This window comes from Bemisia tabaci, chromosome 1 (assembly GCF_918797505.1).
Source record: "Bemisia tabaci chromosome 1, PGI_BMITA_v3".
In the NCBI taxonomy this organism is placed as follows: Eukaryota; Metazoa; Arthropoda; class Insecta; order Hemiptera; family Aleyrodidae; genus Bemisia; species Bemisia tabaci.
Genome location: NC_092793.1, coordinates 77180673 through 77201273, shown reverse-complemented (window position 1 = coordinate 77201273; position 20601 = coordinate 77180673). Strand labels below are relative to the sequence as shown.

The 20601-nt window shown below is 34.9% G+C and overlaps 2 protein-coding genes across 3 annotated transcripts; one reads left to right on the top strand and one right to left on the bottom strand.

The window, feature by feature from the left end:
* Positions 1-195: 195 nt before the first annotated feature.
* Positions 196-10920, bottom strand: LOC109044010 (uncharacterized). The gene is made up of 6 exons (XM_019061460.2): positions 10542-10920; positions 9678-9799; positions 7505-7620; positions 6651-6741; positions 5695-5904; positions 196-5356 (listed from the first exon to the last, which is right to left on the bottom strand). The coding sequence occupies exons 2-6, from the start codon at positions 9738-9740 to the stop codon at positions 5300-5302; spliced, it is 537 nt and encodes a 178-aa protein (XP_018917005.2). The 5' UTR covers positions 9741-9799; positions 10542-10920; the 3' UTR covers positions 196-5299.
* A 144-nt stretch (positions 10921-11064) lies between these two features.
* On the top strand, positions 11065-20255 carry LOC109044045 (tyrosine-protein kinase CSK). 2 transcript variants are annotated; one of them, XM_019061525.2, is made up of 8 exons: positions 11065-11239; positions 12977-13068; positions 13639-13793; positions 14226-14445; positions 15160-15294; positions 16450-16586; positions 18767-18940; positions 19650-20255. In XM_019061525.2, exons 2-8 carry the CDS (start codon positions 13042-13044, stop codon positions 20107-20109), a joined length of 1308 nt encoding a protein of 435 aa, XP_018917070.1. In that variant the 5' UTR covers positions 11065-11239; positions 12977-13041; the 3' UTR covers positions 20110-20255. The 2 variants fall into 2 exon arrangements, with proteins under 2 accessions (XP_018917070.1, XP_018917069.1); XM_019061524.2 differs by having other exon boundaries at positions 11066-11390.
* Positions 20256-20601: the final 346 nt, after the last annotated feature.

The following is a 20601-nucleotide window of genomic DNA, read 5'->3' as shown; positions in this document are numbered from 1 at the left end:
GCAGATATAGCTTTGCTTCCTTTCATTATCAGTCATAGTAGGAAACTTCTTTAGGAGTGTCTCCTACATCTGAATGAATTCAATGGAATAATAAGAGAACAGAGAGCTTTTTTTTTCAATTTTATTTTTTGAACAGGAGGTTGCACTTAGAAATCAAAGGGTTTACTGTTGAAAATAATTATATATATGTCCATGTTTCGTGGATTTTATAAGACATTAAGATGATTCCTCGAAAAAGTTATTGGAAGGATGATAATTCAGCAAAAAGTGTGCGGCAAATTCAAAGTTTAGTTTAAAGACAGCGATAAATATTGACAAAACGGTACAAAAGTAGGGCTATTGGAATTCAGTCTTACACTCACAGAAAATTTTCACAGATAATTACAAACGATATGCATGAAAAAATACAACGCAATCCAAAAATAGTTTTTTAGCTATGGTGGGAGGAGTGAGGCACAAACATAATCCTTAACCACTGACAACCATTTTACAAAGGCCCATCTTTGTAGAGAAAAAGTTAAACAGGACAGTGTCTTCAGAGGAGACTTTATGAATTTTCACCGATTTTTAAAGACTAATTTCTGACCAATTATTACAATGGGTATGTACTATGTACGTAATAACAGGCAAGAAATCTTATGAAAAGCCAAAAAATTAGATTGAACTCAACAATCCACCGAAAATAGGTAGACCTTATTCTACAAAAACAGAAAATTGCATTATTGATTCTGCAGAGAGAGGAGTATCTTACACACATTTGAGGACAAAAAATGTCAGACTACAGTGGAATATTTGGGGTCAGAAGTTTTCAATTCAGATTAAATTTTAAGAACAGACTATTTAAAATCTGCCATACTGAAGGTATGAAATAGTGAGGATCGCAATGCCACTGTTTGCCCTTTATTGGCACAAATATGTACAAAACTAGTTGTAACTAGCAATTTGGTATACTAAAGAGACTTATTCAAAATCTTAAGATTTAATTTTTTGACTTATCAGGACGCATATTATGTACTCTCTTAAACAGTTTACCTCTGTAGACTAAGGTATCTTTTCCTGTGGATTGTCAAAAATTCCCTCTTTAAAAAGGGACAGAACTTTAAAACTTCCAAACTTGATCCACCATGCAGGGGTACAGAGAATACCCAGTTCAGGGCTCAGACAGGCATAAGAAAATTTGAAGAGGCCTTAAAAATGTGAAAGGAGGGAAACTTTTAAAGCGTCAAAAGTCGAAAATCAAGGGGAAAAACAGAAAAAGATCGCCACTTATGTAATTGGTGGGAAATTCTGAGGGAAACCATGAGAAAAATTTGGAAAGCCGGCGGGCGGATGTATGAACACTTGAAAGTTTAAAACATTCTGCACCTTCTAACCCATGTTTAAAGATCATGAAGTCTTAAATATATCGCATCCTTAAAATATCTATCTATTCCATTCGAATTTTGCATCAATTCCAATAAAGTTCTGTGAGAGGAAACCTATGTGATAGAAGGATTTTAGATATCTTATATTCATAGCAGTTTTGAAAGTTAAACTGAGAGCTTAGACCATGGTTTGCTTGAGACTAGTCTTTTCAAACAGACTATTGACTTCTCAGATATTTCTCAACAAATAAAAAATTCCACTTGAAGCAAATAAATAATTAGAGTAAGGCACTGGGTAAAAACATTTCAAATTTTTGTTTATAATTTACTTTAGACACAGTTAATTCAAACTTTCTGCTCACGGAGAAACTAGAAATAATGTCGGTCAAATCTAATTTTCAGCATTACGTGTTTCAGTAATGGCCCATGTCTTGTTTAACTCCTTACCCTATCTAATGGTCCGTTGTATTAAAATCAAGTTCAAAAGATTTAGACTATAGGTAAGGGTGTTATGTACTTGAAATAGACAAACAAGTGTTCTAGAAACTTGTTTCCTGAAGATTAGGCTGTAGAAAGCTATTAAATTCACCATGTAATGTGGTCACTTTTAAATTCTGCTCTGCCGTAATTTTTTGAAGTACTTATACAACTCACTTTAATTTACAAATGTTAAGCAGGAACAAACCATATCTAGAAGAAGTTAGGTGGTAGTAGTTAGAGTCTGACTTAGAGAAAGTTGATTAAAGTATTTTAGTGATCCAGGAAGAGCTCTTTAAACCTAAGTTTTTTTTAATTTTTTTTTTAAAAAAATACATGTTTTTTTATCCAAAATACACAGCCTTTTTGGTTCAATTTTTTAGCTATTGTAAAGCTATCATCACTACTCTTTGATAGCTGAGGCATCTAAATTAATTTTAGTCTGATTTCTGCATGTTTGTCACAAGAACTAAAAACTAAAATTTTCGTCAGATTCTGTAAATACCACAGACTTATTTTAACTTTTAAGGCTGTTAATCGTGTGTTGAATGAATAGGAGGGTATGAAGAGTGTAGCTTTTGTGTTGATTCAATTCTTTTGAGTAGTTTGGACAAAAAACATATTTACAGTTGAACTTACACAAAATTAACAATAGAATATACAAACATAATTAACAACAAATATTAACAAAGTGACTTAAAGGAGAAAAAACTAAATGAAGAACTAGGGCTCAATGTACATTTTACTGGATTAAGGTAGATAATACTTAATTGTACAGGCTCTGGAAAGCAAGAGAATTGAGAACCATATATTAACCCTCTCATTTTACATTCAGCAAAATCGTATTCTTCCTGCAGCATCTCCGCCATTACTCAGCAGCCTTCACTCAGAAGCATTCAAATTTGCAGCTCTGTCTATCGAGGAGGACCTGAACTACAACTTCAAACACTTCCTAAAAAAGTGCACTCCCATTTGTTTGCATGACTTTGGTTGTGCGCCATATGCACACAGAATCTAGACTGGTGACAAAAAGGTTGAAAGTAAAATGTTTGGGTACGAACTCGTGACCAGAGAGGGTAAAATTAAGATAATAAATTATTTTCTAATCATGAACTGAGAGTAATACAACGTTGAAAATTAATAAAAATGGGATCAATAAATTTTGGTGTTAAACTTTAGTGCTTTGAGCTTAAATTTAAGTTACTTCTATTATATATTTTGTTTTGTTTCTAAAGTCTAAGGCAGGCTAAGGGGGTCTGATGAAAAATTGATTTGATAAAATGTTGTTGTCTTTGATAAAGCCACGCATTGATTTATATACTGTACATGCCTGCATCAATTAAAAGGAACCTGAAGAAAAACGGCAGGCACTCTAGAACATTGATGAGATTAGAAGTAATTTAATGATGGATGTTAAAAATCATGCAATAACTCCTCCATTGATGACAGGGATTTTCTTGGATCCATTTTGCAGCAAAGGTTTGAAAACGATTCGCTTGCAGAGCCATAAAATTTCTCTCCAGGACAGATTAAACTGTCCAAAAATGTAACTGTCCATGATGCCAAATTTTAGAAGGACAACAAATTCTCAAATGTATGGTGCCAAAATACATTGACGACAAAATGCAGCTCTTTTCAAAGGTTATGACAGATGACTTCAAATATTGACGGAGTTACTGGTTAAAACAAGAAGGAAACAATTATCACTTCCAATTTGAGAAATCGGGTTTGCTTAACCAATGAACAGCAATTAAAAAAATCCTTCCTTGATATGTTTCAGTCATTAAGCCTGATACGATTGCTCTACCTTGCCCCTTACAACTAAAAATAATGTAGGCAGTCACTAAAATAACAGAATCTGGTATGCTATTTTTAAAATTGACTAACAAAATAAATTTAAATGCTAAGGATTGACATTCTCTTTGATTCTCCTTTCACCTTAATTTTCAGATTGACGCATCAATAAATACAAAATAAAACGAATTAATTAATTAATTAATTTCTACATGCAGAAGGCCTGGAGGCTGACTTGCTACGTTTTTCTCCCATTGTCACAAAGTATAAATACAAATTCAGGGGGGAAAAAAATTATAACAATAATCAGGGGAGCAACAAAAAATTTACCAACTTACAAACCATCAAAAATTATTTTCAAAAAATATGTTCTACAATGTGTTTCTTATTGATGGCTAGAGTCGGATGAAGCATGCCTCCATTGCTGAATTTCAAAATCTCCGGTTATATTTTATGTTTACAAGAGAACACTAACTTAAGTATCTCATTAAAATGTTCAATTAATATTTTAAAATAAGTAAACAAATTCCGAGACTTTTTATTAGTGTTCCATTACAAAATTAAAATATGAGCAAAGATTTGCAACTTCCCAATCAGATATGCATACTTCCTAACTTCAGCCATCAATACTCTCTGATGGAAATTTCTTAAGTACCAATTTTAAAAATTTAACCTGACACATACAACTTGGAAGATACAAACTGATTCTATGCGAACAAACCAAAACAGAGAAAAACAAATCTAAAATCACATTATGAAAAAAACTACCTAACTATTATTTTTTTTGAAAAATATAGATACTTTTTCTTACTTATTCCGCTTTTTCTAGAAACTACCTAACTGATGATGGTAACAGCTTCTATACATAGTTCTTCACATAGAATTATAAAGAACTGGACCAAAGCAAGAGAACCCAACAAAACTCAAGGTTCGACTAATACACCATTAAAAAAGAACAAATTTTTCCAGATCTTTACCAAAAATATCTTCCTCATACAGACGCTGGTCATGATCATAAAGAATGGCAGTAAACACAACCTTTCCTTTAAAATTCGAAATAGCTTACTTTTGAAAGATGGACGATGTTTCGGATAAATTTCGTAAGCAGAAGTTCATCCTTGAAATGAAATGAGTTGCCAGCCGAAGAAAAAATCTTGGTAGATACATCTTCGAATATGAGCTTCTGCACATGCAAGACTGCAAGATTAAACTCACTGGCATGTGGCGTTTCCTGTTTTAACTTAATGTCATAATGATTTGACTTAAAAACGAAACTTGAAAACACACTATCCTCTATAGTAAATTAAATGAAGTTCCAATCCTCATTTGCGTATCTGGAGAACAGGCTTAAAAAGACATGCCTCACTGGCTTTCTTAATATATACGTGAAATTAACAGGTACCAATTTCCAATTTTCTAGAAAAAAATAGAGTCTCAAACTTCTACTCGGAAAAATTGTAAACCCATTTCCTTGCTTAGTTTGAAGTTTAGCTGGGACTGAGAAATGAACTGAAGGACTAGAAAGGAACAAGGAATACCCTTACGCCCATCGGAAGGTGACAAATCTCTGGCTGTGAGTGAGCTAAAGTTGATTTGAGGACAAGAAACAGCCCAACTCAAAGTGTAGATTGCTAAAGTGACAGCATGCATTTTTGTTCACTGATTTAGATGTTTTCATAGGTCTCAGGTCTATCTTGCCCTCGTAGTTTGTTGAACCAGTTCTGAAAAAATAAAATGCAAGTAATTAAATAAAATTGTTCAGAACAGTTTTCAAACACTGACATCTATAAATTATCTGCTAACATTGACACTCAACCAAAATTTCAAGAAAAAGGATCTCAGTCTTGTAAGCCAATTTTTCAGGAGGGCTCTTTTCGTGAAGTCTGGTTAGGAAATCACATAAATTTGAGTCTTTGATAGAACATGCACTTCAGTACCTCAAAAAAATAAGTTGAAAGTGTTATAATCCATTTTTGTATTAGTAGAGAACGTATAATTGCATTTCAGTCCATCAATTATGAAATTCAAGTATGAATTTTTACTGTAAATTTGAGCATACCTTGCACAATTGAGGGAAATTCTGCCAAAATTCATAGTTTGGAATCATCTCTAGTCCATCGGCACCTCTAAGGAATTTGAGAAGAATGGCACCGCCTACAAAGTAAATAGTGAATCCCAGGAGGATGACCATAAGCAAAGAGGAAAAAAATCCGTAGCCGCTTGTAGCATTGAAACCGATGCAAACATCGTTTGACTTCAGATCCATAGTCTGAAAGTAAAATATCAATGAAAAGCATTTAATTATTTCTTCAGGGGTGATTAAAAAATACAATTTAATCGTGAAGACACCTTGCAACTTTAACTTTCCATTATGTGAAAGCAAAAGCAATGCACTGGTGCCAAACATTTATATGTTATATATACTTGCAAAGTTGACAATTATGTTTCAACAATTTGTTGAAATTTTTTTTCTTAGACTTGAGCTAAGTATACTTTCATGAGATGATCTGTACCAGGGCCTTGTTGCTGAAATATGTGATCAATTGAATACCTAATGAACAAATAACAAGCTCAGTTTTCCTTAACGTTGGTGCGCTCGAAAAGGAAGGAAACAAAGACAGAGAAAATTTGATTTAAAAAAAGAAAGTAAATCCTCTTGTAATTTTTCGAGAACTTTGTTGTAAGCTTTGTGTAAACTCTTATGATGATAGAGGGAAAACAAGCCAGATGAAATAAAATCCATTTTTTTCCCAACTTTTCCGGCCTCAGACAAATCCTGACCGAGTTCTAACTTAAAGTCATCACTTCGAAGTTGGAGCAACACTTTGTTTTAAGATTTTGCTCTAAGAATTTGATGTAACAAATTCAAACTTTAATAAAGGTACAATGCACGAATGGAGGATGTTATATTCAGAGGATACATTTATTTTCTGAGCGGATACTGTACACAAGAGTCAGCTTTTCTTGAAATTCATAGATTAAAGGAATACATAACAGAGTTCATAAAGCACTTACTACAGTATTTGTGGATATATCATAATGACTAACAGCCAAGGAGCTTAAAATCCCTGCATCTTTGTTACAATCTATATTGATTATGGTTTTCCTGCAACAAAAATAAAATCATGTGAAAATTAAAAGAAACTTAGGGATGGCTTAAATTTAACATGCAGAGAAGAGAGCTCAAGCACTACCTATTTTAGCATCTAGGAAAAGGAAGCGTATTAGAAGTTGAGTTCTAGAAGGTGAAGTACTTACTTCTCATTTACACGGGATGAGACCTTGCCCTTCAATTTTTTAAATTATACAAAGAAATCTCTAAAAACACTCATCCAGACATAAAAAAAAATACCTCAGCACATATTCGACCCAAATTTCTTACACGCGAATGAAAGTTATGAGCAATTTTTGAGTGGTCTTGTTAAAAATATCCTTTTGATGTTTTAGAGGTTTCTCTATTTTAATTCATACTTGTGATGGATTTGACTTGGAATGTGAACTGTGTGTGACTTTGAATGGAACTGCTACAGGTCTGTTTTTGACTGATATTTTTGGGACTTTCTTGTGCTGAAATGTTCCGAAAATATGCCGACAGACTAAAGGGTTAATATCTTAATTTTGAATTCTTCAGTCAGCACTATGAAGTTTTTTTCTTGATTCTATTCGAAAATGGTGTGGAGGCCAGATCACTCTCAGCTAAGGTTCTATTTTCTGTTCTTTACTTGAATTCAGGTACAGCTAAAGTGTACATGTGTCTTTGCCTGGAGTGCCTAGTAAAATTTATGCCTGAAATAAATATAGTTACGTTCAATCAATGGGTATCTGAGGGTAACAGGACAGTTTAAAAATGATTTTATTCATTGAGTTACCATCCACTTTTGTCGAGGGTAGCAGTGACTGGATCTTCTTGAAAAGTCGATGCAAATAAGAGGTCTTCTTTGTGTCCTCCGTCAATTATTTGTGTAGTTGAATTGAAAATGCAAACCTGCCAAAAATTTCAAGTTGGAGGTATTTTATAAATTATGAAGATTTGAAGAGAAACTGAAGAAAAAGAGAAGAGTTTTGAGTTGAAATGATGGAGCAATGGAGCAAAGTTCCTTTCACATTGATGTTAAGTCAGGAAAAGTAAGATTTCTAGTAATGTGTCACTCTGGAAAAAGACTCAATTCCACTTTTGCAAACGTCTTAAATATAACGGAAATACTTGAACAACAAGACTCATCTTAAAAATAATAAAGTACTTCAAGATGAAATTGGCTTTAAGACTTGAGATTGAAAAAAGAGCCCGTTGACTGATATATGTACATCTGTCGCTCAGATTTACCTTGAAGACTTTAGTATCAATTTTAAGGTGTCCTGTGTTATCAGATATAAAATTAAAGGGTTAAAAAAGTCTTTTCAGGAGAATAAGTTCATAGGTATTACAAATGAAGGGCACTGAAAGGAAATTGCAAGATATAGCAGGGATGCATGGCGGTATAGATATTATTTGGTTTCAGAAATTAATTTTTAAGTTTGAATATGTCTTTCCATATTTTAGATGTTAGATTTTACTTCACATTTGTACTTGCGTAGAAGCAGCGAATTATGATAGAAAAAACAATTGAAAGTGAATCCTCCACAGGAATCCCCTAACGGCCTGTATGCCATGGGGTTACGTTTGCTAGTTGTAGATGATACCGAACTGTTTTCTTGTTATAAAATAAAAACTGTTATCTATTTAACTATCAATTTTTTGTAATGGAGCCAGATTAGCTATAGGGCTATAGAAACTATAGCCTAGGCCACAAAATTTTGAAGGGTGCAAAATTGTTGAGAATTTATACAATCTAAGGACCTGTGCATTGAAAGTCTGCTATATGGTTGACAAATGTCCATTCTTCACGTATCGTAAGTTTTGGTACATTGATACTTGATAGTCAATATTGCTTTGACAAACCAGGTAAGTCTACATTAGACAGTGCCCCCTCCATAATTTCTCTTTGGTCTCAAAATTGACGTAGATTCTCCAGAAAAAGATGGTTTCCTAGGTAATCGACCCCGAGAAATCCAAATTTCATGGTCCCGAAGCTCCTCTATGTCCCCTTGGGGGGTAAACGGGGGGGCCCAATTTTAAAAATCGGGGCTGCTTTCCGAATTGCGAATTGATTGCATCCAAATCGAGGAGCAGAACACATTTACATCTTGCGTGTTCCCAAGAGTTCAAATTGACCCCCCTGAACGGCAGAAAGTAACCCCCTGAGGAGGGGGGCTTCGCCCCCCTCCAAAAATTTCTCGAGATTCCTCTTTGGTCGCAAAATTGACGTCAATTCTCCAGAAAAAGACGGTTTTCCAGGTAATCGACCCCGAGGACTCTGAATTTCATGGTCCCTAAGCTCCGCTACCCGTCATTTAGGGTGAAACCGTCTTTTTCTGGAGAATTGACGTCAATTTTGCGACCAAAGAGGAATCTCGAGAAATTTTTGGAGGGGGCGAAGCCCCCCTCTTCAGGGGGTTACTTTCTGCCGTTAAGGGGGGTCAATTAGAACTCTTAGGAACACGCAAGATGTAAATGTGTTCTGCTCCTCGATTTGGATGCAATCAATTTGCAATTCGGAAAGCAGCCCCGATTTTTAAAATTGGGCCCCCCCGTTTACCCCCCAAGGGGACATAGAGGAGCTTCGGGACCATGAAATTTGGATTTCTCGGGGTCGATTACCTAGGAAACCATCTTTTTCTGGAGAATCTTATAATAAGATTAATTGTCATAGTTTTTAGACGTAATGTAGAAGCTAAGTTAAGTTTCTTTTTCAGACAGAACCCAACAAAAACCAATTTTGCTTGGGCGCTAAGTTACTGACATTTTAGGATTAATTCAACTTTTACTTTGAAAGTTTTGCACACACTTCCATGAAAATTTCAGGGATTGATCTTAAAGATAAAACAGTTATTTATAATAAAGAAATTCAAATGAAAAGTTAAAAAAGGAGAAGTTCAGCAGTGCGTGCCAAAATTCGATGACGCGTTTGACATTCTGCCCATAAGAGAATTTGATGATCTCACCGAAACTCCATTTTTCACATGGATTGCTGATGTTTGTGCTTGGAGGGATGACAACAGGCACATTTTCACATGGTGAATAGGCTATTTTGACCTGGGTATTTGGAGCGGCAATTGTGATCGTCCTGAAAAAACAAGTTGTTATAGTATTCAATAACACGCTCTAAAGATATTTATAACACTGTCTGCATTCAGAGATAGGTTTCACCAGGGATGCAGAAGGTTCTCAGCCTCCCCATTTCAAAAATCCCTATTACCTCAGAAATGTTTGGATGATGACTTTTTTACGGTTTCATGGGTAGGGTAAATTGCTGTGATTTTGCAAAAACGTGGATTTTATGGGTTCCCCATTTACTTCAAACCATTGTTCTCAGGGCTTTCCCATTTATAACAACCCGCACAGACTCATGGTCAAGAAGTTTTTGCAACCCGCATTTCACATGAGTTACCGTTAGATAGTCTTTGAGGACAACACAAGATGCTAATCCTCAAACGGATACATATCGGTGCAGGTGCACTGAGGACGTTCCTGGCCTGCTTCTAAAGAAACGGGCAGGAATGTAATCATCAAACCTCCATATCTCTTTCAGTACTTGATACAAAACAGCTTTTGGCGACACTCCTGCTTCCCCTAAACTTTGTATCAAAAAACATTATGAATTACTTAGGCCCCTCTAGCTTCAACTCTCTCGCGTATGCGCTACCCTAGAGTTGAAAACATCCCACCATACTGATTAGATGTTCTATGCAGAAAAACTACTTAGGGAATCTTTACATAAGCACCTGATCTAGCTCTTGACCATTGGCAAATGAGGAATCATGATTGATAAAAATGATGCTCAGAACCAGAATAGTTATGTAACGTACCTTTGGGGAAATTTGCTGAGATCTATAATTGCTCCAGAAGGGAATATACATTGACAATTGTTTTGAGGAAAACATGGCCCACTAGCGCTGGACACGAGGTTTAAATTTAAGAGGTAGCAGATGAGAGATAATAGAGCGGATTTGAAAGCTAGCATTTTAGCATTTCAAAGACACATGTGACTTTGGCTGCACCTCGCTCAAGATGCTTGATCAGACAACTCAAAAAGATTTTGGACGAAATGAATGAGCCTTGAGGTATAAATTAGAATTCACTGAGAATATGTCCGTGCGGCAAATAAGGATTTTCACAGAATTAGCTTAGGATTAAAGTCGAAAAACTCAGTGATAAAAGCTATCGGAGCTCGAGCGAACGGCGAACACAACAAAAACAATGACAGATGATGATGACAGGTTCGGAGGGAGGGAGGGGATGAATGAAAAGCAGTGGCCTCTAGCGGCGATAGTAGCAATCAACTTGCTCTACAAACAAGTTTGAAAAGTTTAGAAATTGAAAATGGCCGTGGTTGTATTCCGTGACGTGTGATAAGAGTCTACTTTACATTTGAATTACTAAATTTCACAGCAACTCCGGTGAAATTACTTGTGTTTTGTTATTATCTTCGAAGCTCTTGAGATATTTTCGTTGTAGCTGATTCATCGAAGATTTCGTGCCCGGGTCACTGCTCATCTGACTATGAGTGAGCCTATTCTATTTTTCTCATCTTCACAGATGTGCATTTCCCATCTGTAATTTTGAATGTATTACGCTTTTCAGTCATCAGATACTTCCAGTTCGCCCCAATCAAAACTCCAGAGTACCATGATGCATTTCTAATGTGTCGTGCTCAGGTAATTTTACCCATTTTCTTCTGATATCATACCCACACAAGTAACTTGTCAATCCCGATGATCATTTCATTTTTTTAACACAACACAGTACCTTTATACACCCTAACTGGCATCAAAATATATCATTCAGGGTTGCATGCAACAAGAGTATGTCAAGATTTTGTTCTGATGCTAGGTAATTCTGTCAGCTAACTGTCTGATCAGTCTGATACTATTCGCAACCATTCTCTAATGAGGTTAGTGGTGCGTGCATTTCTACTAGATTGGCAAATATAGTAACTCATTTGCCCAATTAATACCTTGATGGATGCATGAGCGCAGCTCTCATGACTTACAATTTTCACTGAGTTTAAAGGAATCCCAACCCAGTTCATTGGTGAAGGGCATTACCTATTGTAAACAATTTTTGTAGGTTAGGGCGTATCCTTGAGCAGCCGTCTTGACAGTTCACTTGCTGCTTCCCCTGAAATTTTACCCGTTTCCCACTTGAAGAAGATGCTGGCACTTTTCTATTACAGATGTCTCCTAAGCATGTGTTTTGAAACATTTCATTGAAGTGTGGTTGTTTTGACACTTTTACATTTGTCCCCTCCTACTTACGTCTGATCTTTTTATGATTGAATGTGGAAATGGTTGCCTTAATTTCACTCACTAGTGCTTTATTATTATTAGTATGAAACTGCTGTTAGGATCCTTTGACTTATTAGATCTCTGATTCCTTGGATCACTCACAGGTGGTAAACCTAACCTCGCCCTACATGTAGACTCATTCAGCTGTGATATCACTATAGAGACTCTTTTTTTATCCAATTAGATTCAAGCATTATCAATTTCTGCATTATAGATAAATGAATATGTTGTTGTTTCTCATTACTGGGTATCACTGGATAATTTTGCCAGTTTGTTGAAGAATTTTACATCTTTTTTTTTCTTCTTTTTTTGTGAAAGGGAGAACCATAAATTCATTCTACTGCAAATGACATATGAAATCTTTAGTCCAATTAATTTTCACATATCTGTGGTCATTATGTAATGGCGACAATACTTAAGTCAACTCAATCATCTTTTTACATGCTTTGAGCAAAATTTTGTCATTACTTTTTCACTGACATGAGCCATTCACATCCGTAAATGGTACCTGTAAACTCTCACAGGTAAATTAACCAATTAGTTAATCAAAGTATATATTACAAGATTTTATCTGATAAGGGAAGTTGCTTGGCTGCTGCTTTTATTTTAATCCAAATGGCCGTAGGAGAAGTAGTTCAGTATTTTCAATCTATCTTTAAGACACCAATTGGTATCAGTTGACAAAGGAGTAAATCTTGTACTTGGGCATTCTATATCAGAGGACTCAGCTTCAAATTAACATCAAACTTTCTTACATTTTGTTGTAAAATATTTCAATGTAAGTAAGGTGCGTTGTGATGTACTTTATCAGGAAGTAGAATTACCCAATAAGAGTCAGCATTTTCTACATCGGCTTGATTTTATGTCCATGTACTTGCACTTTATGAAGCAACAAATCAAAGGTCGGAATTACTTCTTTTTAACATTCAATGAATAAGGCTTCTTTTTCTTTTCAGGCTCAGCAACAAATGGGAATAGCCAACATAGTATAAAAATGATTATCCTCAAACTATGACCAGCAATGAGTCAAAACACAACCTGCACTCAGGTAAGTTGATCATTTTTTAAAAAGAGAACTATACAGTTTTTCCTTCTGATATGTACTTAATGATTTATGTATAGCTTTTTCTGGCAGCTAAAGAGGAAAACAAAACTATGTTTAACGAAAGCGCTGTATGAGCATTTGAATTTTGCCAAATTTACCTCAATAAAATATTAAGTTTTGAGGATCGTTATCAGTATTCTTCTCTAGGATTCTGAAATTGCAAGTTAAACTATCCGAAAAATTAGGAGTAAAATCTTTAAAAGGAAAAAAATGGTCATTTTTCCAAAGAAATTCGGTATTGTTTCTCTAAATTGTGAAAAATCAATGAAATTTGCTGTCGAACTTTGAAATTATTTGTCTTGTCAAAGCAAACATGCAAATTTCCTACTTTTCCCTAATAATAGTTGCCCTGTTAAAAATGTATCTTTAGCGAAATTTGTACGCATTACATTCCCATGAAGTCAGTAAATATTGAAATCTAGGAGAGCTTCTCTCTGTTGCCATAAGTGCCAAATTTTACTCGGTTTATATCTGACTCTTTAATAAATAAAAGAAATTCATTATCTGCCACAGCGGTTAGAACCGGTGAGTCCTCAGTATGTTGAGGTGGAAACAAGCGGTATCGGATGGTCGAGGTCTACCCCTGAACCCCAGCACTTTGAGGATTGTGAGCAACGCAAAATCTCGGCACTATGCAACAAAGCGCAAGTCAAACTCAACGCGATGCCGTAAGTATTATGCTTTTTCTCCTACAAGCTCAAGCTTTTCCAGCCTTTTTCCCCCTGTTTTTCAAAACAAAAAAAAATTGAGTGTTATTACGTATTAGTAGAACAAACTCATTTAATTGAAAAGTTTTTTTTCACAACATTGCAATGCTGTCGTGATATTTTCATGTACAGCTATCTGCAGCGATCAGATCGTCCTTTAAGCAGGCTCGACAGATTATTTAGGGTTTTTAACCTTGTTTTTCTCTTGACTTCCCGTTCATTGATTGCACATCGATTGTGAAAAATAAAACACAAAACAATTTTGGTGAAACATGCTCTTACTGTTACCTCAAATTATACACGTTCCTGCAAAACTATGAGTATTCTATAACAATGTATCCAGGCAATAACGTACCGTTAAGATATTTACTAATCAGTATGTTTAAATTGCAGGTGGTTTCACGGCAAAATCTCGCGAGAAAGAGCTGAGCAGCTGTTAACTCCAAAACAAGATGGTCTGTTTCTTGTTCGAGAATCCACCAACTTTCCTGGTGACTACACGCTGTGCGTCTGTTTCCAAGACAAGGTTGAACATTACCGTGTCAAATACAAAGACAACCATCTCACAATTGATGATGAAGAGTTTTTTGAGAATCTCGCTCAACTCGTTGAGGTAAAGTCTGCTCTAGGTATTTAATCAGAATCTTCAAATACCACATGAAAATAATTTTTGCACATTATTACCAAATTTACCTGCGTATCATACGCACTTTTTTTTTCAAAATTTCGGCTCTCAAATCGAGGGTGCGCAGAATACGCAGCCATTGCCCCAAGATAAGATGCCCCTGTTTTTTTTTTTCAAAGGTTTCTTTTTTATGTACCACATGCGGGTAAATACATTATTATTTCTTTGAATAGGACTGAAGATAATGCCTTGATAAAAGAAAGAAACACAAAAAGGAGAGCTTGTTTCCCTCCATATTTATTGTGATCACTCAAGTGAAGGGAGTTTTGAAAGAGTTCAAAAATTCTATTAAAAGTCTACTAATATCCTAATGGAACCAAAGCTCACACACCTTTATCAGTTATAGCCCTTTTTGAAGCAAAAAACTGTTGAGAAAATAAGGGATAACTCATCGTAAAGTAACTCTGTAGCCGTTTAGACCAATGGGAATTTTCAATAGTATGGTTCTAATGTAAGCCATCTACACTAACCTAATGTCAGTTGATCAAAGGCTTTGTCAAAACGTTTAATATGTTTCGCATGCAGTTTTGACGATGAACCAAATCTCATGGTGCTTTAGTGGTTTATTGAAACTAATGATAAAACAATTGAGGGTTTTTTTTTTTAAATTAATCTTGTATGCAATTTTTATTTGGATTTCAGCACTATGAACAAGATGCTGATGGCCTGTGCACTCAGCTGACGAAAAGCTTACCAAAAGTAGGGAAACAAGATGTCTGTGTTGACACAAAAGCATTCATCAAAGCAGGCTGGGTAATCCAAGAACATGAGCTTGAGGTAATTTAGTTTTTTCCATTGTTTGCTTATAAGCCTATTAAATTTGGGTTATTTTCCTTTCCCTCAGCAACTGGCTTTTTTCCCCAACCCTCTTTGAAGTATCAAAAACTTATCACTATAGTGTACAAATTTAGTGCAGATTTGGAAATAATTTGAATGACCTCTGGCTAAAAGCCCTTAACTTACACAAAATGTGCCAGGAAAAAATTTTAAATAAGGGCAAATCATCAACTGTTAATTTTTGCAGACGCTCCTAATCATAAATACAGGGTAATCCTAAAGTCCCGCACCACCAATACCAGGCATTGCCTCCACATTTTTTGAACAAGTTGAGATAGAGGTTTGAGATTTGTGAGCGCTCCTAGATCAAAGGAAATGGTTTTTCGAAAAGCCAAAGTTTGAATAAAACGGAATTGCCAGGACTTTGGAAATAAAGTTAGATGTGGCGTTTTTTTCTAAGCACCAAGGACATGATGCCTAATGAGCTAATTGCTATTAACGATAGAGGAGTTCATACAGTGTCCTAGAGATAGCTTTAGTGATATGTGCCAGTCAATAGAACTTTAAATGTGTATATCTTGAAATCAACTTTTTGATGCTGAGTCTGTTATTGATAATAAAACCTTCATTGAAGAACTTTCTTTTTCTGTCAGTAAGACTAAAAAATTTTGCATGATTCTTAACCTATTATACTCATTTTTAATTTAATGAATAAAAACCCATTGAGAGATAAACAGACAAACCTTTGAAAAATGCCTCAATGACAGTTGCCTGGGGTGGTTTGCAATAAATCAATTGATCTGCCATTTAAACCTATGGGAAAAGATCAATTATCAGGGTTTTCGCAAGGAAAATCTTAATAATCGACTCTTTGCCATATCTTCAAATGAGAAATTATCAATAGTTGAAGAATAGCTTTGCCACTGCTCAATAACATGAAGAACAAATCTTCATTTTTAGAAAAGCTTCATGAAATGTGCCGTAAGTTAAAACATCGGTAACTGTCCATTTCTTGACTTCAATTTCTCTAAATGCAAGGAGAGAAAGAAAAAAAGCTAAAAAAGCTAGATTTTCTGGTCATCTATGATTAACTTTGTGTTTTTTTTTTTTGTGTGCTTTTTTTAACTGCTTTGTGATTGTTTTCTACCTTTTCAGCTATGTGAGACAATAGGCAAAGGGGAATTTGGTGATGTTATGCTAGGAATTTTGAGGGGTGAAAAAGTTGCTGTAAAGATACTTAAAGATTCGAGCGAAGCGGCGCAAAAGTTCTTAACCGAAGCTTCTTTAATGACGTAAGAGTTTTTGCTTATTATCTTCAATGTTTTTGCTTTTTGGTTTTTTTTTTCCTTTTTTTAAAAAATATCTCATCATAAAATTATTCCGTTTTTTTGTGAAATATTTTCCAACTTTGTTTCTTACCCAGTAAAGCTATCAAATTAACCTTTCGCCATAGTTCAGCGGTCTTTTTTTAAAAACAAAGCAATATTGATCTTGAGAAAATTTCCTAGGGAGCTGGAACTGTATTTCTTTTTCTTTAAGTTCTTTCTGAAAATCAAGGATCAAAATTCTGGCTGCGTCAAAAGTAAGATTTGAGACTTTCTAAAAGCAAGTGCTTGTAACTCTGCGATTTGCCTTGAATTGATCTAGTACTGAACGCCCTTTGCTTCATTCTGTGATTCAGAAAATGCACGTTTGGTCCTTTGTGCAATGCTTTTTCTTTTGTGCAATCTTTGTCCTCAAAACCTGGAAACTTCAAATGAATTACATTTTGCTAAAAGGAATCACTATTTAGTGCTCATCTGTGAAAGCACTTATCTGTATATGGTAACTAATTGCATAAGAATTTTTTCTATCAAGAGCTGAAAATAGTAATTTATTATTGCAAAATTTAGTCCTAATGGATTCTTCCAATAAGGCAAGAAACTAACTGCCACAATGCATAACAAGTGAGGAGCACTTTTGCAAAACCTGCCATATCAACTTTCTATGAGAATCAAGTTAGCGCCAAAAATGGATAACTTGTCGAATCACATTATCTGTTGAATTCCATTTAATAAAAGCATGGAGAAGGCATCCTGCTGCAAAATCAGCTGTATTGCGTATATGTTTTTTTCATTTTTCTCAGAATGGAGAAAAGTAGCAAAGGAAGTTTTTGCAAAAGTGTTCCTTAAGTATTCCCTTTTAATTTTCACCAAATGTCATGCAAGAACACATTGAGAATCTCACACTCACCTCATTACTGAGAAATCAAAATTTTTTGTGTCGAAAATTTCAAACTTACCGTTCATCAAAAAACCGAAATCAAATGGCACCTAACCAATCACTGAACTAAATTCAGTGCGCACAAACAGTTTAATAATTTACTCAGTTTGCTGAATTGTTTGTGAGAAGTTTACAGGAATTGTGAATCAGATACGGAAGGATTTTTTGTGAAACCCAACTAGAATTTATTTGTCCCACAATAAATTAGCTCTTAGTGGCCGACATGACATCCTAGATTTTGATCCTTTTTGGCAAGCAGGAAGTTGAGACTGATTGATTTCAATTCAAACAACAACTGCCAGCATCTTTTTTACAATTTGTTTCTGGACAGTTTCAACAAGTAAAATGTTTTTCATATGGACTTTTGACGATTGTATCTTGTGATGCTTTAATGCTTGCCTTGTCTAATGGTCATGAGTTAGGCCAGTGCTTTTTGCATTATATCCTAAATCACTGCATACTGTCAAAACAATGAAGTTTCCATCGATTCTAAACCAGAGAATTTGTCCATAAAGTTTTCGTGTGCTCTTTTCAAGAAAATGTATTCTTTTCAAGTCAAGATAGCTAATATTTTCATTTCACAGTCATGCATGGGCTTATTCATTTTTTGCTACGCATTTTAATTTTTCAATGTGATTTTAGTTAGTACATCTTCTTTTTTGAAAATCAGTTCTTCCAAGATTGCATTTTTATTGACATTTAATCCAAGAATAATGAAGGTGTATTTTGATTTATTTGGATGGTTTGTTATTTTTTTTCTCTTCTTTTTTATTCGACAGAGTTGTCTTATTAGGGGATACTGGGAAATATCAGGGGATTTTAAGGAGTCCGGGTAAACCTAAAAATGCCAGGGACAATGACAAAAGTGTCAGGGAAAAATTGAAAAGTCATTTTATTTGCTCTGTATAATGGGTTTGACACTTCGAACGTAAAATAATACCGGTTTTTTATTTCAAATCATTTCTTTTTAATCATTTGGCATATCTTTAATTGACAGGGAATTTTACCAAAATGTTCCGGGAAAATTAATTTTCTAATCTCAGCAGCATCCGCAACCCTGCACACTGCATATTTGAATCTTTTTTAATTGAAAGCCCCATGTAGATTGTCTTTTTTCTCTCTTTCTCTCTTCCTCTCTTTTTATTATTTTACGTTGATAAAATATTTTTTTCAAATTGTTGACTATAGAACTGTATTCTTGGTTGTTCAGGTCGCTGAGAAATGAAAATTTGGTGCAATTATTGGGATTAGTTTTTACGCAAATCCCAAACTCGAGACATATTTTACTCGTGACAGAATACATGAGCAAAGGGAGTCTTGTTGACTACTTGCGATCCCGAGGGCGACTTCATGTCACCAAAAGGGACCAGATCAACTTTGCTGTGTAAGTATTTTCCCAGTTCATTTGTATTCCCTCCCAAAAATCATCGAAGAGCAAAGACTTATTTCAATGAATCCCTCTAAAAGCTTTTGCAATCTACCCTGAGGTGATGCATCCCCAATTCCTAGCATGGTTGAAAGGGAAGTGTTTCGCATCTTATTGCGACAGTTAAGTAAAAAACCTTGGCAAATTTAGTCTGCTTAGCCAAAAAAAAAAAAGAAAAAGAAAAACTGTAGCGTTGGCACATAAGTCTGTAGAATCATTCTCAATGAAAAAAAAATTAGAAATTTTTAATAAATGAAAACAGGATTTCTCTGGAGGATAAACATCGCATTTGACACAGTAATTAATCTCTGTATCAAATGCAATGTTTATTTTGTAACCCAATCTTGTTTTCATTCTTCCAAAATTTATGTGCTATCATTTTTTATCAGTTTGTTTTTTTTTGGCTGAGAAGTCAAAATCTGCCAGAGTTTTTTACTTGATCAATGCACTGTATCCCATACCAGTTCGACACCGCCAAGAAGCGGGGACAAATCACCATAATCGGAACTTCAATTAGTATACTTCATTGTATACTTTTCAAAAATGGTTGCCTTTACGATCTCAAAAAATCGAAGCCGATTTTTATTTTTTAAGATGCTAGGAAGAATTTCACATTGAGTTTTTTTTTTTTTTTTTTACTTATTTGGGTTCATCTTTTCTGACACAGAGACACATGTTCCGGAATGGAGTACTTAGAATCAAGGAAAGTCGTCCATCGAGACTTAGCGGCTAGGAATGTGCTCATCTCGGAGTCAGGCGTAGCCAAAGTTGCGGATTTTGGACTAGCCCGCGAGGAAAACTTCACTGTTGATTGCGGGAAACTGCCCATCAAGTGGACAGCGCCGGAAGCGTTGAAGTTGGGCATGTTCTCCAATAAATCCGACATGTGGAGCTTCGGGATCTTATTGTGGGAGATCTACTCTTTCGGTAGGGTTCCATATCCGCGGATACCCTTAGCAGATGTTGTTAAACACGTAGAAAAAGGTTACAAGATGGAAGCACCGGAGGGCTGCCCCTCGCAGGTGTATGACATAATGAAACAAGCATGGGATCTTTCGCCAGAAAAAAGACCCACATTCAAAGAAGTAAAGTGTAGATTATTATTATTCCAATGCGTAACAGAATAATTGTAATTTTATTTTTGGATTTATTTTTATTGTGTATAGTTTTATTATTTTTTTAACCTCCCTCCCTCCTCCCCTCTCTCTGTCCCTTCCTCTTTATTTTTGTTATAAATTTTAATTATTATTTTATTAAATTATTTTTAATTTTACTTTCTTTTTGTTCTTATTTTATTTTAATTTAATTTTTCCCGCTGTCATTAGGGTGCTCACAAAGGTCAGAAAGTGAAAACTTTGGGGTTTGATTAGGGATAATTTCACCCTGAATTTCCTAAATTTCAAATCCTTCCAGCAGGTTTTCAAGTAAATAAAAAAACAATGTCAAGTTATATTTTTATCACACCAGGTTTTGTTATCACCACGACATTTTTTCCGATTTTGAGTGCTAAAGTAAGATTTTTTAGATCATCAATAATTCTACCATGTGTAGAAATCTCAATCGATTTTATTAAATTTAAAATTTACTTAAAAGAAGAATTTTTGAACAAGCTCGAGCAA